The sequence below is a fragment of the Ascaphus truei genome, unplaced genomic scaffold, assembly GCF_040206685.1.
Source record: "Ascaphus truei isolate aAscTru1 unplaced genomic scaffold, aAscTru1.hap1 HAP1_SCAFFOLD_2570, whole genome shotgun sequence".
Lineage (NCBI taxonomy): Eukaryota > Metazoa > Chordata > Amphibia > Anura > Ascaphidae > Ascaphus > Ascaphus truei.
Genome location: NW_027455504.1, coordinates 1 through 17,280, shown reverse-complemented (window position 1 = coordinate 17,280; position 17,280 = coordinate 1). Strand labels below are relative to the sequence as shown.

Sequence of the window (17,280 nt, the reverse complement as noted above, 5' to 3'; positions counted from 1 at the left end):
TGAGTCTAGACGCAAGGTTCATCTTTCCTGTCTTGCCTTCAAATACTTTCTGGGCAAGCCACCCGACTATCTGAACAAGCTCCTCACCCCTACTACGTGCAGCACTTATCTGAGATCTGACTCCAAGGGACTGTTCATGGTCCCAAGGTTCAGCAAAGTATCCGGCCGCTCCTCCTTCTCTTACCATGCACCTCACAACTGGAACAATCTACCGGAGACTCTCACAGCCGCCACGAGTCTAATTTCTTTCAAAACTAAGGCTGTCTCACATTTTAATCTGGTCTGTAACTGTTACATACGCCTATAATATATACTATCTCTAACTGTGCATGCAATGTCTTGTATATAATGTATACCCTGCTCACTTAATGTAACCAAGAATTATTTGTCATCTTAACTCTATGCCCAGGACGTACTTGAAAATGAGAGGTAACTCTCAATGTATTACTTCCTGGCAAAACAATTTATAAATAAATAAAATGATGCATACTGCGCTCCCACCGTCCAGTGTCACAATGTGCTGCATTTCTCTGTTTCATAGAGGTGTTTCCATGAATGTACCACTCATTTTACAGGGAGTCTCCCAGCCCCGGTGATGATAAATATTTTCATCTTTTATCTACTTGTCCAGCAAAAATGTCCATTAGGAACTGCCGCGGGGAGCCAAATATTAAGAATAACCCAAAGCCTGGAAAACATGCCAAATGTCAAAAACAGTGGCCACTCACGCCTGGGATCTAGTATATTTTTTTATACAGTGTGTGTATTAATTACATTATGAAATACATACAATGTCTACAAGAGATCTCATATGTAGCTCATTTCCTCTTTAACCCACAGAGAGCAGTTCTCTGTTTTTTACACTCGCACAATATTGTCATAAGTCAGCGCCGTGTCACACAGTAACAAAGGACAATAGCGTGTGCATCACTTTTTTAAGAGCTTGACAACTAGGCCTCAAAGTTTCTGGGTGGAATGGCATGCAATGGCTGTTTAATTGCATTAATGTTAAAGGTTTAATCAGCGGCAAAGGTGGACCAAGTAACTGTTTGCAGACGCGGGACAAAAGCCTTTCACACAACTGTCACATTTTCCTTTCCATGTGTTCCCAACCTCTGATTTTGAATCCCCCTTTATCTGCGGATTCTCACATTCTTGCAAGGAAAGTGCACATTGTTACCGTGCAGTGCAGTAATGAGAGTAATAGAGGAGCTATCTAAGCACTTGCTTTATTTACAGTACAGTAGTTACAAGATAACACACATTCCTTGTGGGGGAGACAGGGGCAGGTTATTACATTTTAGGAAGACTATGTCTAGAATCAGCGTTACTTTGCACTTTTATAAAAGTATCTGATGCAACACCGCGTTTCCTGCTAGCATGCTGGTTTTAGGATACAGAGAACTACAAATGAACAATGGAAAATATTGGATTCTACTTCAATGGCATCATTCAATTTCTTATACAAGGACATCACTTCTATCACATTAACGCTTAGGAATATAAATATTTTATTAGGATTTTGAGAAATGTAATTTGGGAACATTTAACCTTATTTACGTTGTCTGTTCCCTGCAACAACAAAAAAATTGTTCCGTTTGAATGTATTTTAAGTATTACCACAATAATGTTATGTTCTGCGTCATGTTTGGCGTTAAGAACGTGGAGTGGTCACAGATTATAGATGCCACATGGTTGGGAGATATTCGATGCTACATTGTGATGTTACAAAGTTAGGTGCACAGAGAATACTTAATATTTTGAATATTTCAGCAACATAGAAGCATATTTTATTGTCAGAATCACGTTAATGTAAAGACAACTTGTTTATCTACCAACAGATGTATAAAATGTAATGTACAGGTTTACATTAACAGCATTTTGGAGGGTAGAGGGTGAATGAGCACACTGTATTGTATAATTATGCTCTCTCAGTTGATCTTCTAGCACTTTTTCTAACCCCCTTTGCTCCTTAGTTTTGATATCACCTGCGGAAGGGTCACCCATTCCAATATTGCGACTTCTTTTCGATATTATTCACGTGTAAGGGAGCAGTGTGTTTGTTAGTCTACATCTCAGATGCATCACCCATTCGCATTGTGATTTGTGAAAGCAGAACATTCCAGAGGTAAGTTGAGGGTCTGCTTATATAGCAAACTTATTCTTGAGTGTATGCTGTGGAAGGCTGACAATATATATTTACCAATGTAATACATTAGGGGTTTTAACTTTAAGATTCCACTTTTTAGTTCAATTATGGCCCATATTTACTACGCGGTACTAATCCAAAATACACTGTTTGGCTCGGAAAGGCACCAAGTGAATGGGACTTAAGGTGTCTTCCAGGGCTGAAACGTGTCTGTGTCAGGCTAAAGTCAGGGTGCCGGCGCATGTGCGCGCTACTGTGCGTGCCGCCGTGCGTGCTCCTGCAGCCCCAGCGGTGTGCACAATGGCTGCAGGAGATTGGGGAGGCGATCGGGGGTGTGGCAGGGGAATGGCGAACGCATCACGGATGCGTCACGAAGCTGGTACACCCTCATTCGCTGAACCAGCTCAGTGACGTTGACGTCATGCGACTGCAGCCAGAAACACAACGTATCGGGCCAAAATGTAGCAGCGTCGACGCGCTACAGCGCCGCGGGCACTTTAGATACTACCATAGGAACACAGGTAAGAGTCCCGATCGTGGGCGCGCACATAAGCACGCGCACGTCGCAACACCGGCACCCTGAGCACAGCCTTATATACCAGTGGTGCTCAACTCCAGTCCTCAATACTCCCAGCAGGTCAGGGTTTAAGGATATCCCAGCCTCAGCACAGGTGACTCAAGCAGTGGCTCAGAGCCACCTGCGCTGAAGCTGGGATATCCTTAAAACCCGACCTGTTGGGGGGTCATGAGGATTGGAGTTGAGCACCGCTGGTATATACCACCTTACCTCTCAACACAAGGGAATTAAGATCCTTTGTTCGTTCAGAAAAACATAAAAGCGTGTGGTTCTCGTTTGTGTTATCACTTTCAGATACTGATAAGAGTGGTAACTTTGTAAGCAGCGCTATACAATATTAATTCAGTGGTGGAATGATAATAATCTATTGTGCTGAAAGATTTTGCATCGTTCTCGTCTGCTTTGCAATCCTAATACAAACGGGTTCATCTCACCTGCACATAGACCATAACCCCAATAATGTCTTGCATTTGGTATTCTTTGTTGCTCTGTTCTTACAAAACTAACTTGTGCTCTTGTTCTTGTAAGAAAATTGTACTTTGAACATGTTTAAAGCACAGTATGGTGAAGTAACACTGGTTTGGCTAGGAACCTCAAACCCTATCCTCAGTGGCGGATTTACCTTTTTAGTCGCCTGTTGGCTCGGAGGTGGACCTTCTCCGCAGCGTAGTGGCGTAATGACGTCACGGCGGCATGTGACATCGCGTTGTCATGTGATGTTGGGTTTCCATGACAACGCGATGCTACAGGAGGGGGGCCACTCCGGAGAAGGTTAGACACGCGCACAAATCCACTCTGGGTTATAGCCTTGTCAGCCTTGTGAGAAATCCGCCCCTGCCTATCCTGGAGATTGTACAGCTTTTGGTTGTTGCTAACAGTGTATTATTTATGGAACGAAACCCCATCTCAACAAGTTTCAAAGACACATTTTGGAAACTCAGGTGACATACACCGTACACAACTGCAAACCAGTTGAGATATTGTAATACAGGTTTGGAAGGCATGTCGTTTTCATCTTGCAGAGCAAGAAAACACATTTGTCATTTTTCAAGCCTGCCGTCAAAACTAGGGGTGCACGTTGTGTAGTTGTAGAACTTGTGCTATTCTGTTTGTTTCCATAACTATATAAATTGTGCTTGTGAACGCACCTACTTGGGCCTGAGCTATACCAGGTTATGAGTTGCATGCAATTTAGAAAAGTTAAAGGAAATCAAACTCAATTCCTGCCTTTCTGTTTGTTGCGACCTTCACTAGAAATGTGGGAAACTTTCACAGGAGTTTGTAAACTACGCAGAATGTGAGAGTTTTTTTTTTCTTCTGCAAAGCCTTTTGCAACTTAAGGCTACAGCCCCAGTGTCGGCACTATAAGTACGCCTGCCAGGCTGGCGACACGTGCAGCTCTGTTCACTCTTCTGTGCAGTGCTGCAGGGGGAAAGACAGAGGGGGGGGGGGGCATGATGGGGGTGTGGCAGGGGCGCGGCCATGACATCACCCTGCAGGTTCGCCCTCATTGGCTGAACCGCCGGGGGCATTGCCAGCACTCCGTCGCAGTTCTGAAGACAGTTTTACTGTCTTCAAAAAAATCTGGTCGCGCAGCGTGGCGACCAAGGTAGGTGGCGGCCCGGCCCCATAGAGGGGTGGTTCTTGTCCTGCAGCGCACGCCGCAGCAGCCAGCAGGGACCTAGCCTTAGAGTATGCAAGCGATTCGCCAAGCCTTTTTAAGATGAGAGAGTGGGAGAGAGAGGCCAAACTAGTAGAGTACCCATTGACTTATATACCTCCCAAAACACGCATCTATACAACATGTGGAGAGTTTCCTGTGAACACACCGGGGATAATTGGGAAATAAGCCTATTTACATATTTAAAGCATAGAGCTTGGCAAAACTTTGAGTTAATGGTAGAAATGTGTGATTTTTGCGCATTTTTTTGCTTATTTACAAGCATAGGGAAATTTTACGACTTTGGCAAAGTTTATGAAAAATATGTTGAAAATGTATGCGAACCACTTTTGGACACTTTCGCACATCTCTAACCTTTACTCTTCCCTTGTGAGGATTCTCCAGGTTCATTTAATGTTCAGATTCCCCAATGTCTTTATGGAAATATATACAGCCTGTTTTGCCCAGATCTCTACATTATGGATGGTAAATGTTGCAATCAACATATCACTTCTATTATTACATATGTCACTTGAAAACCCTTTCCTATATTTTTGGCATAATCAGAATGGTTTCATATTTACCAACAAATACTTAATCGGGTCAGGTTTGCAGTGCTTCACGTTGTGGTATCTGCAGTAGTTAGGGTTATCAGACAGGCATTAACATGTGTTTGAATGACATCTCTGGATAAAAGGAAATGATACAAATATATAGGAGAAACGAGATGGGGGCGCAAACCTTGTCACAACATATGAAGCAAAGTGGTAATTCCAGTTTCCAAAGTTCATGTAAAGCAATCTGTCATATTAGTCAAATGAAAAGGAACTCAGCCTGCAACATACGTAAGATCTTGCTGTGATCTCGGACAGCTTTTCTGTGAGTGAGTTTCATCTTCTTTTGAAGCAATAAGACTAAGAAATTCTCCAGAATATATGTTTTGATTGCTTTTGTCTCGACGTGTTTGGTTGTTTCAGGAAATACATTATATTCATCGAGATACTGCACGTCTAAGAATAAAAAAATACCTTTCAGTGTAATTCCACACAAAATACATAGTGAATAACAAAAACAATGTCCGACAGTGACCATTTCATGGCATTTAACTTCCGGTTTCAGATCAGTAAGGAGCAGTGAGTATGTCATGGCTGAATGAGTCACAGATTTTTTTTTAAGCTATTGACAATATAACTTTAGTAGTAAGAAGTAATAAATGCAACGGTTTTGCCTCTGGTTTTATAATCAGTAGCTATCAAATGAGAGACTTTTGAATTCGGCATATTTACAGAAGGCAAATATATTTATCTATTTGATCTTAACGCAAAAGAGGAAATATTGCAGCGATGTGGCGATATCTATACGTGATTTATAATCTTGCGTAGAGATCCTCGTAGTATAGTTGATTTAAAACTCGTTCCTCCATATGATGAGGCCAATTCCATAGGCCCTTTTATTTTTACTTATTTTATGAATGCCACCATTTTCAAATATATCTTCTTTCAGGGTTTGGAAAGACATCTAGCTCTTCAGATGTTTGTTTCAATGAAAGGTGTGAACATGTTATTCCTTCTCAAGAACCATCTAGACTTTGATGTGAGGATTTTTCTTTCCTACCTCAAGTGCCATTTTGGACTCCTTTTAACCAGTTTAGTCCTCTCCAAAATGTCCCAGCATATTCTCGCCCTCGCCATTACTGCAGTGCTTCATATGGCACTCCCTTGTTTGTGGGTTGCAGGTGGAACTTTCCTACATCCACTGATATATGTACTGCAAGCAACATCTTCCTTTTTATCCCCAAGGTCCCATACACGACCATTGGTATCTACCTCACCTAATTTTGTACTGATTCTTTATTAAAGCGCAACTCATTTCTGTAAATTGAAAGAGAAATGGAGATCTTCATATGTCTTGTTTTGTGTCAGCCAGTAGATTTGTTTACTGACCGAATACCCTTGAGAAGCTGTCGTCTTCTGTGTGGCATTAGCCAGATGGAACGAGAAGAAATATTTTCACAGTAGCAATGTCGTTTTTTTGTTGTTGTTGTTTTTTTTAATTTTTTTAAAGTTGTGATAAAGTGTGTCCATCTGGCAGGTTTTGCATAATCCCAAAAGAAATATAACGGTATAAGGACATGAGGCAAAAACGTATGGTGCTGCACAATTAATGTGCAAGGCGGTTAGAGTAATGCCTGTGCAGTCACAGTGATAAAATGCAGCAAGCAACGTGAATCCTTCACCTTATTGAGAGAAAGACTAGCAGGACTAGGAATGAGCATGGAATGGGTATGTCAACACTCTATCTCCCTACATCAGGCTGCATTTCCCCTTAATTCTGTCTGCCCTCTTCTGCTTGCTGGATCTTTTGCCGTCAATGTTTAGACTCATGTTTCTCCTTTTCTCTAGGTTTAGCAGCTCTTGGAAGAGTTCCTTCACGTTGTAGTTCATCTTGGCCGAGGTTTCCATGAAGGCACATTTCCATTCTTTGGCCAGCGCCTCGCCTTGTTTTGTGTCTACTTCACGCTGTGTCTCGTCACACTTGTTGCCCACCAGCATGACAGGGATACTCTCTATGCTTCCCTTGATCTGGAGAATTTGCTGGTAGATTGGCTTCAGCTCCTCAATGGATTGTATGCTGGTGACTGAGAATACCAGAATGAAGGCATGACCCTTGGAAATGGAGAGTCGCTGCATTGCGGGGAATTGGTGGCTTCCCGTGGTATCCGTGATTTGCAGGGTGCAGACACTTTTGTCACAGCTAATAACCTGGCGATATGTGTCCTCAATGGTGGGAATGTAAGTGTCCCGAAATGTTCCTTTTACAAAACGTAGGACCAGAGAGCTCTTCCCAACGCCCCCTGCTCCGAAGACCACCACCCGATAGTCGTTACTTTGCTCTGGCATTTTAACGGCTTCTAAAGTCCTAGAATGAAAGTAAAAAAGAAAATATGTAACATAAAATCACATGTAAATGTGTAATACATTTCGATAACTTGACTGTTTATTTTCCTTAAAAATAAAGGCTTTTTTTTTTTTAGAAGTCCTTTCACTAACACACACATCAAACCAAACCAAACCAAACCAAACCAAACCAAAAATAAAAGTAGTTGTGGCGTCAAGAATGATAAAATATTTTACTTTGACAAATGACAAGATCTACCGTAATCAGTTTGGCAGAACAACTAAACCACAAAGCTCCATTAAATCAGGGCTCGTCACATTCCCTAAAACAGGAAAGGATGTTATTGTCACTGAGGTTAATGCATATTCTCAAATCTAATTATATGCAAAAACAATGGCTGTTATTTATCTCATTAGCATGGGCTTAATGTCATGTTATTGCCACATAATGTTGCATTATATTCTAATAATGTGACAGGGCAGAACCCCTGTCAAAAGAAAGCCTGTATTGGTCTGAGGAATCAAGCAGGGTGCTGGTTAATTGCAGCTACAGACAAATAACCAGCCTCCACCTGGCTCTTCAGGCAGGTAGAAAAGCCTCCTGCTTAATTTGCAGGAGAGATCTCTTGAGCACAGAGGGACTGTGTTGCCAGCAAGATACTCACAGTAACAGTTGTCTTGAGCATGGAAGGACTGTGCTGCCTGCAAGACACCCTGAATCCAGACCCTCTACATCCAGGGTGCAGCGAACCCTGGAAGCCGCCAGAATGTTGCTCCCAACAAACACAACCCAGAGATTGACAAAGGGCCCTCGCTTACAGGTACCTCTTTGGACTTTGGGGTCATAGGTTGGAAAGAGGCTTATCCTCCCAGCCCTGCAGATAGGGACTGGGAAACTGAGTTAGGCTTTACAAAGGGATAGACTGTTTGTTTATTTGGTTGCTTCCTCACAACTGTATTGTTTAAAACTACGGGCTGAATAAAAGCCCAGGTTTATTTCCCCCAAATATGTGTCCCTGGTTGTACCTCCACACATGTCTCCTACAGGGACGTTATGTCTTTCTTGGTTTGCTTCTAGCTAGACTTCTAAATAGGTATTTAACTCAAGTTGCAAAAGAGAGGAGGAAAGGGAAATAACGCTGGAACCATATGCTATGTTATTGGAATCATTCCTACCTGTGTTGAAGCAGGGATATCCTTAAATCCTGACTTATTTGTGGCCCTGGAGGACTGGAGTTGACCAACACTGCTGTAGTTATAGTTAACGTAATGCTCTTTACAGAGCAAAACATGACTTTAACATTACATTGTTCTCCTTTGAAGATACACAGTTGGAGTTAACATAGTTATGTCACTTAACGGAGCTTTGTGGATCTACAACTTTCACGTACTGTACACGTGTGAGCTCGTGACGTGTATATGTGATCCGGGTTAATACACGCAGCTATCCAACTAACATAGTTACATAGTCACATAGTTACATAGTAGATGAGGTTGAAAAATGACATGAATCCATCAAATTCAACCTATGCTAAATTTAGACAACAGATACTTTATCCTATATCTATACTCATTTATTGATCCAGAGGAAGGCAAACACAAAACCCCAGTGACATATCATCCAATGATATCTCATTAGGGGAAAAATAAATTCCTTCCTGCCTCCAAGAATTGGCAATCGAATTATTCCCTGGATAAACATCCTTCCCATGTTTACTTACTTGGTATATCCCTGTATAACTTTCTTTTCTAAAAAGATGTCCATCCTTTTTTTTGAACAAATCTATTGTATCTGCCATCACAGTCTCCATGGGTAATGAATTCCACATTTTAACTGCCCTTACTGTAAAGAACCCTTTCCTTTGTTGCGGGTGAGATCTCCTTTCCTCCAACCTTAAGGGATGACCCCAAGTCCTTTGTACAGTCCTTGGGATGAATAGTTCTTTTGAAAGCTCCTTGTACTGTCCCCGAATATATTTGTATATAGTTATCAAATCCCCTCTTAGACGCCTCTTTTCTAATGTAAATAAATCTAATTTAGCTAGCCTCTCCTCATACGTTAGATTGTCCACCCCTTTATTAATTTGGTGGCTCTTCTCTGCACTCTCTCTAGTTCCATAATGTCTTTTCTAAGAAGTGGTGTCCAAAATTGTACTCCATATTCAAGGTGTGGTCTTACTAAAGCTTTGTAAAGGGGCATAATTATGTTTACTTCCCTTCCATCTTTACTTCCCTTCCATCCATTGCCTGTTTAATGCAAGATAAGATCTTGTTTGCCTTTGCAGCTACTGCATGACTTTGGGCTCTATTGCTAAGCCTGCAGTCTACAAGCACTCCTAAATCCTTCTCCATCAAGGATTCCCCCAATTTATCCCCATTTAATTTGTAAGTCGCCTGTTTATTCTTGCTTCTCAAATACATAACCTTACATTTATCTGTATTAAACCTCATCTGCCATTTACCTGCCCACATTTCCAGTCTCTCCATGTTTCGCGTGCTTCAGCGCTTTTTCAAAGAGTGAAAAAGCGCTGAAACGCGTTAGACTGATCCACTCTGCTCACGCCATGTTGTCACCCTACTAAATAAAGCTGTTTTTAATGTAGCTTTTGCATTGTAGCCCCATACTTTTTGCATGCTGTGCTCCGCTTTCTTCACCTTTTGGATTTCCTTTTATTGGGGATAACTGTCTTCCCTTATGGGAACAGTTCCCTCAAGGGTATCAAAATCGCTTGCCTGGCCGACCTTGTTTTTTAACCTTTATCTTTTAATGCATAACACATTTAAACTATACATTTGCACATATAACCTTGAACATCTTATACATTACTCCAACAATCTCTTTTTTTCTCACATATCTAAAAAAAACTGTAACCTGCAGTACTCTAAATACCAACGTTTGTTTTAACACCCTTTGTTTGGAACTCACTCCCAATGAGCTCCCAGGTCTTACTGTCCAAGTTGGGTGTTTTCTTTTTTCTGGTAGCCTGGGTCAGGATGTTCTGCCACAACTCTCCCCCTTCGTCTTGTTAGGTTTCTAATCTGACTGTCTCTTGCTTAGTGGATACTTTTGTCACCTCTGGTGAAACCTGAATGTTCCATAGTGTTCCTCAATCTCTCGCCACCTGGTTCCAGGATCTCTGCAATGCTTGAGTGCATTGCTCTCTATGGGGGGAGCCCCTCGAGGGGCGGCTCAGCAGGTCCATCTTCTCCAGTAGCCTCTCTCCCTCTGCTGGTGGTCTGGCCTGCTGTTGCTGATCATTGACCTGCACAACCAGGCTGGGAAATCCCCACTTGTATTTTATATTTTTTCCCCTCAGTCTCTCAGTGACTGGCTTAATTTCCCTCCTGCGTGCCAGTGTTCTTGGTGAGAGGTCTGGGAATATCATGAGGCTAACTTCTTCAAAGGCTACTCTTTTCACCCATCTCGCAGCTCTCAACAGGTCCTCCTTTACAGTAATTAAATTTCAGATTCACATCCCGTGGATTCTCCCCTGCTCTTGATCTTGGGTGCAGGGCCCTGTGTGCTCTGCCTAGGTGAAACATTTCCTGATTTGTGTTTGGTATCAGGAAGAGGAACAGTCTGTGCAGATAGGCTTCCAGATCGTCCACCCCCTCTGGGATTCTTCTTATCCTTACATTGTTCCTCCTGGATCTATTGTCTAGGTTCTCTTCTTTTTCTTTTAATTCTGTAATGATATCTCATGCATCCTTTAATTCTGGTTGCAGGGTATTCTGTACTCCTAACATGGAGTCTGTTTTAGCCTCTGTCTAGAGAGTCCGTGCATTCCCCTGGGGCATTTATATCTCCGTTAGCCTCCCTCAGTGCTACTTTCAGCTCTGTCTGGAAGAGGGTTTGGATATTTAGGTCCATCTCCTACGTTTCTGTGGCCTTCGTGGTGTGTACCTCCTCTGGAGCCTTGCCTGTTCCGCCTCCTGTTCTTATGAGGGGCCACCATTTTCTCATTCCTGGTGCTGACCCTGCTTCCTAAAGAAGTCTGTGGCGTCACTCATCGCGGGTTGCTTCTTACTTTTTGGGGGCATGTGTGTGGTCCTTGCAGGTTCCAGTGCCTTTTGTGGCAGTTTTTCCTACATTTTGGTGCCATGACAGAGATGTTTGTCTGGAACTCTTGTTGGGCCCGAGCGGAGCTACTCAATCACACTCCCGCTGCCATTCACACCGCGCATGCGCTCCTCATGTCCCATATCTTTATTCAAATACTACTTAGAAGAACGCCATCTGCGCTGTGGTATTTGTATAATTAACAGATATCAGCGATATAACATAGACCTTGGTATCCATTTAATCAGCTGAGTTCCCTGGTCATAAATACATGTTTCTCTTCCCTGGGAACTGTAACCATATGCAAGATATCTCCTATTTATGAACGGTCACCGTTTCGCATCTGGTTGAGGGATATTTGAAGAATGTGAGGTCTCCTGTGCAGCTGACCCCCCAGCACCTCTATTAAGCCTGGGTACTGTCACCAGAAATTCTAAAACACATTTCATGTTAGTGTGCCATCAATGACGGATCCAGGTTCAGGCTAAGCTCACTTCTAGATAAACACCGTTCCGGCACTAGATGCATGTGCCCCTATATAAGACATAAATCTCCATGCTTTAACCCCTTAACACACAACATTCTCATTGGCTCACGTCAGTGATGGGAGAGACCTTCACATCATTACATTACCAAGTGCATTCAAAGTATCAAGTAAGTGATAATGAACTAGACTTGAGCTCAGGGGCTGGTCACTTCCTATATATTACATTTACATGGCTTGTGCTGTCACACTGACCTACAGGAAGGGAAATGCACAGGTAACAGAAAAGGAGAAATGGCAAATAAAGACAACATTGGGGAATAAACACTCGACTTACTTGCACATAAACCCAATAAAAGCTACAGGACCGCAGACTGCACGGTGAGGTTGTGTAATGTAATTATGTAAGCAGGACAATTGCCTTTTGTTGTCATTTACCTGTTGCACGTATCCCCATAGTTTGTAATTTACCTTGTATTGTAATTTTGGAAAGCCCTGTGTACGTTGTTGGCGTTACATAAAAATAAAATTAGACCCACATACACGTGCTGTTGTTTTTGCTGATTATGTGCGATTTTCTTTAATATAGTAATCTTAAATCTTAAATCAATAATAATCTTAAATCTATAATAATCTTTAATATATTTTTTTGCCCCAGTCTTTATTTAATTTTCTGGCAGTGCTCCGCTTTTTTCTCTCTTTTTTCTTATGTGCGATTAAGATTTTCTTCCTATTCTTAGATTGCTGAATCCTATGTGGGTTTGAATTTATTGGATTCTCTACTCTGCTGAATCCATCTCTCCTCCTCCAGGTAGGATTATGGGACGTGGTCCAGTTAGCCCTAGTCTTGTAGACATGAAACTTCTCATGGTTTTGCTGGTAGCTCTGGACTGGGGTTATTTCTTAGTCTGCTCAGACAATATAACATCTTGTCGAGTACCCTCCAGATTGGGACTCTGCATTGTAATTCGAATGCATTGGAATATATATACTTCTCTCAGTCCTAATGCAGGTGATCTGAGTCTTTGGGACACATTGTTCAGTGATCAAGTACTGTACTAGTGAAGTCGATACATGAATAAATAAGATCCGATAATCCAGAGATAAGTATAGACTGACTTTTGACGTATATGATGTACCATGTGTGTTTTTGTTTATTTTTTATATGCTGTCTTATTTCATTGTATGCGTAAACTTTAGAATTATATTTGAAAAATAAAATAAAAAAACACAGCAGCGCTAAAACAATAGAGAATTACCGGAAATATACTGTGGAAAATAAAAATATGCACAGAAAGTTCTACCTAGTAACATGTTCATACAGTTTAATGTTGATGACGTTTAACAGTGTAATTCTAACAAACGTTGCTCATGCTATAGCCTATGCAGAGGGGTCTATGGTTTTCATAATAGCCAGAATGAGCCACATTCCTTCCCAGATCTTGACCCAAGCCCCTCTGACACGTATTGTGAATGTATAATTGCAGGATTTTCCTTCCACTGCAATGAGAAACAAAGGAGAAGGGGCGGGGAGCAGCAGTTGTGCATCATCCTGGTGCCACCGACCTCTCATTGCTGCTTCAGCCTCAATACATTTAATCTTTAGAATGCACAATCCTACAAAATTCACCGACCTACAGTAAACCTATCTTCAGTGTTACGGCTAGGACCAAATTTAGGAATAGATATTTCATTTATTTTGCCCCTGAATATTGGGCATTGGTTTATGTCCTAAGAATAAAAATCCAAATCTCTTTATGTACTAATATCAAATGTGTAGTTAATGATTAGCTTATTAACATCACACAGTGCAAGAGAGCAGCCTAAAGACATGAAATATTGCTACTTTCGATGGGTTTTTGTTTTTTCATTGATGAAATGTGATAGTTCTATATTTTACATTGAAAACTCCAGATGCACCATAGGCCGTGAAGAAGCTTATTAACTAGAAAAAATTCAGACACCTCTTTTGCAAATGTGATGTACAGTATACTGATATTGTGGGGAGGGAAGGGTGGTGGTCTGGGGAGAGGGGGGGGGATATCTGGATGAATTTAATTGGATTAAGGTCTCCTGGCACATAAACCAGATCTGCCTGACCTATAAGTTTAACAAAAGTCATGACTGATTTGAAAAACTTCAACTTGACTACATGAGCAAAAACTCTCTTCTTCTCACAAAGTAAATAAGAGGATAACTATAATGTAAATGTCATCCAATAACCTTCTACTGTAGATGCACCAGGATGTTGTGTTCCTGTTCTGTCAGAATATCATGATTTTAAATATTCTGGGGTTTATTTACTAAAGTGTCCCGGCTGCAAAACTGGAGCAAAGTCTGAGCAAATGAATTGGCCCAAATTTATCAAAGGGAATAAAAACTCCCACTGCTTTCAATGGGATTCATTTTCTTTGATGAAGACGGCTCTGTTTTTGCTCTGGTTTTGCAGCCAAGAGACCTTAGAAAATAGCCCAATCTCTCTCCATTGTGTAATTCCTAATATACCACCCTCACTGTATTGTTTGTTTATTTCATTGCTCTATTTTATCAGACAAAAGCTTGAGGCAAAACAGCTCATGATAGACCCTTAACTTGTGCTGTATGATATCCTGAAATGAGAGGTCCATATTCTTTATTCCCTACACAATCAGAAATCTTTACAATCAACCATAGTCTATAGGTGCCCTTACACCCTGGATCAAATAATGATTGTAGCTGCCATCAGTGCACAGTGGAATCTTTTCATAGTATGAATGTGTGAGACTTTGCCTTTCTCATGTTGCTAAGCAGGGGGTCTACCATCATATACGCAGGGTCAGTGCTCCGAACTTTCACCAGCTGAAGGTTAGCACTGGCATGGCCATTAATTGTGCTCTCCCAGAAATAAAGCAGAGAGAGGGAGATTTACAACCCAAATGCCGAGGCTTCAATCACAACAACATTCACTGATTACAAAAATACCACTGATAATACAAGTAGTAAGTGGGGGCTTTAATTATCACAGCAGTGTTTACCACAGCAATTCAGCATAGCATTAGTCAATTCTCTCAAATGTAGGGCATCTTTGGGCTGAAGTAGGTTTTTAGTATAAGTATTTCTGAATTACTGTATGGTTGAATATATAATGAGTAGATAACTTTATAAAGGAGGCAATGAATCCGACATGACAATATATATATGTGATGTGTGTATATATTGTATAATGTATAAGGTATGAGATACATATATATATATATATATATATATATATATCTATATATATATATATATATAGATATATATATATATATATCCCTCACAAGCCCTTTCCTATGCTGCTCCCTTCTTATTTTCTCTTCATGATGGGACTGATTACACTGCATGTATTACAATCCTCCTATTGTTCTGTATAAAGTGCTGGTTCCTGTAACATTACTCCCTCCCTCTGCTCTCCTCATTAAAATGCTGACTCTTTTGCTGCAGGATTTTTACTGTCGCCTTTCAGGAGATGCCACCACTGCACAAAATAACATTAATAAGTACAAAGAATGGAATCAATGCCCCAGCCTCTCACCTTCTCTCTCTCTCTCTCTCTCTTCTTCCTCTCTCTCTCCTTCCCTTCCTGCGTTTTATAGCATTGTTTTCCAGCGATGCAGACCAAGGTTTATCTGCAGTCTGAAGCTGCCTCTCTCTCGGCTTCTGCTGCTTTTTTTTTTTTCCACCCTCAATGAAAAACCTATGATGATGAGAGCTACTTCCAGCTCAGCTCGGATCTCCTGTCTTCTTACCCAGATCTGTCCTCTAAAGAGCCAGGCGCAGCAATTCCCATGCAGCTCTCATCTTCTCCTCCTCCATCCCCTTCTCTCTGGCGCTGGTCCCCTCTCCTCCTGCGCTCAGTGATTAATCATTCAGGGACATGTTGTAATTTGTCACTGATCAGCACCTCTCCGGGTGACTCCTCAGGAACACGCAGGGAACCCGTGGGTTGCAAGGAGGTGGGCGGAGGACACGGGGTCTGTGAGCATTGCAAGGGTAAATACTTTAACTGTATGTAGGTTGGAAGTGAGAAGTGCACAGTGGAACGTGGTTTAGTTTCACATGAGGACCTGAAACACAGGGTTTGTCCCAGGAATGTATGTCCTAGAAATCCAGTTATGCGGCATCGAAATAAAGAGAAACCGAGTAATGAAGGTTAAGTAGTTGGAAACAAGGGTCTGGTTTTACTAGAGGACGAGTTAACCCGTGTCTGGTGGGGAAAGTTGGAGAAATAGTTCTCTTGCTGTGAGCTGAGAATTGAAATGTTATGTCCTTCTCATTCTTACAAGAAGGACAAGAAGGGAACTGATGAATAATGGATTGGTTTGGGTCTGAAATTTGAGGCTCATATGGCATGAGAACTGCAGTGAATTCACAAAATCTGCTCTGCAGAGGCTGTCTCAGCTCCAGGAATCAGGGAGGGGGGTAAGGGGTCTTTCTATTTCCTTCTATCTCAGCTGCAGGATTCACATGGAGGATCATTTTTAAGGGGTCTTTCTATTGTGTGCCCTGTGAGGTTGTGACAGTGAAGAGATCTTTCAAACACAACTTGTTTTTTTTTTTGTTTGTGGCTTCTTACCGTGTGTAATAAAAATGTTGGGGAATATTCAGTGTTTTAATCAATGTGGGGCTTCAGGGGTTAATGTGTTTACAGTTTGGCTTAAAAATACAAGAAATTGTGTTCATTACAAGTCAAGACCCTTCAGGGTTTAATTGGGGGGCATCACTGATGGCCCACTGAAAGGGAAATATGTGTTATATGGGACTGATAGAATCTAGAGATAAGGGCATTTGTTTTGCCAGAGCTGGGATTAAATTATGGCTCTTCTGACACCCCATTAACAGGACACTTTTAAAGGTACTTGCAAAGCATTCCTGGAAGGGTTCTACAGATTGCCACATGGTGTGACTAACACTACCGTTCAAAGGATATTTAAAATATGGAATCCTGAACCTGACACGTACTCTGAAATATAACATTTAGATATTTGTCATCCTTTCAAGGAGACGAATACAATAAGGCCAAACACTTGAGGTGTAGAAGGTGGCCAGGGACAGATATCCATTTGTCACTCAAATTTAGGAGCATGCCGGTCAAAATTAATATCGTTACATTCAGCAAACTCGCCTGATTCTATTGATATTACTCATGTGTGTCTAAGTATCATGGCGATAAAGTTATGAGGCCTTTATATATTGAGCCAGCTTTTAAACGTCACAAGAGGAGATTTTTTTTCTTTCTGGTCATGTCAGCTGGAACTGATTTACGACAGAGGCGGGGCTTATGTGCGTTTCAATGCAAGAAGGTCTGGGTATAACTGTTGGTATGTTTGAGTAGAAAATCAGAATTCAACAACAGGTGTGTTTTGTGAGTTCTCATCTATCCTACGCCAGTGATCCCTCTGGGAAAAACCTATGACATATGGTAATGTACTGTA

At 41.5% G+C, this 17,280-nt stretch overlaps 1 protein-coding gene across 2 annotated transcripts; it reads right to left on the bottom strand.

Annotated features, from left to right (window-relative positions):
• Positions 1-1,201: 1,201 nt before the first annotated feature.
• LOC142481359 (GTP-binding protein Di-Ras1) lies at positions 1,202-15,833 on the bottom strand. Of its 2 annotated transcripts, none has more exons than XM_075582828.1 (2): positions 15,381-15,833; positions 1,202-7,305 (listed from the first exon to the last, which is right to left on the bottom strand). In XM_075582828.1, exon 2 carries the CDS (start codon positions 7,284-7,286, stop codon positions 6,690-6,692), a length of 597 nt encoding a protein of 198 aa, XP_075438943.1. In that variant the 5' UTR covers positions 7,287-7,305; positions 15,381-15,833; the 3' UTR covers positions 1,202-6,689. The 2 variants fall into 2 exon arrangements, with proteins under 2 accessions (XP_075438943.1, XP_075438942.1); XM_075582827.1 differs by having other exon boundaries at positions 15,595-15,832.
• Between the last annotated feature and the right edge of the window lie 1,447 nt (positions 15,834-17,280).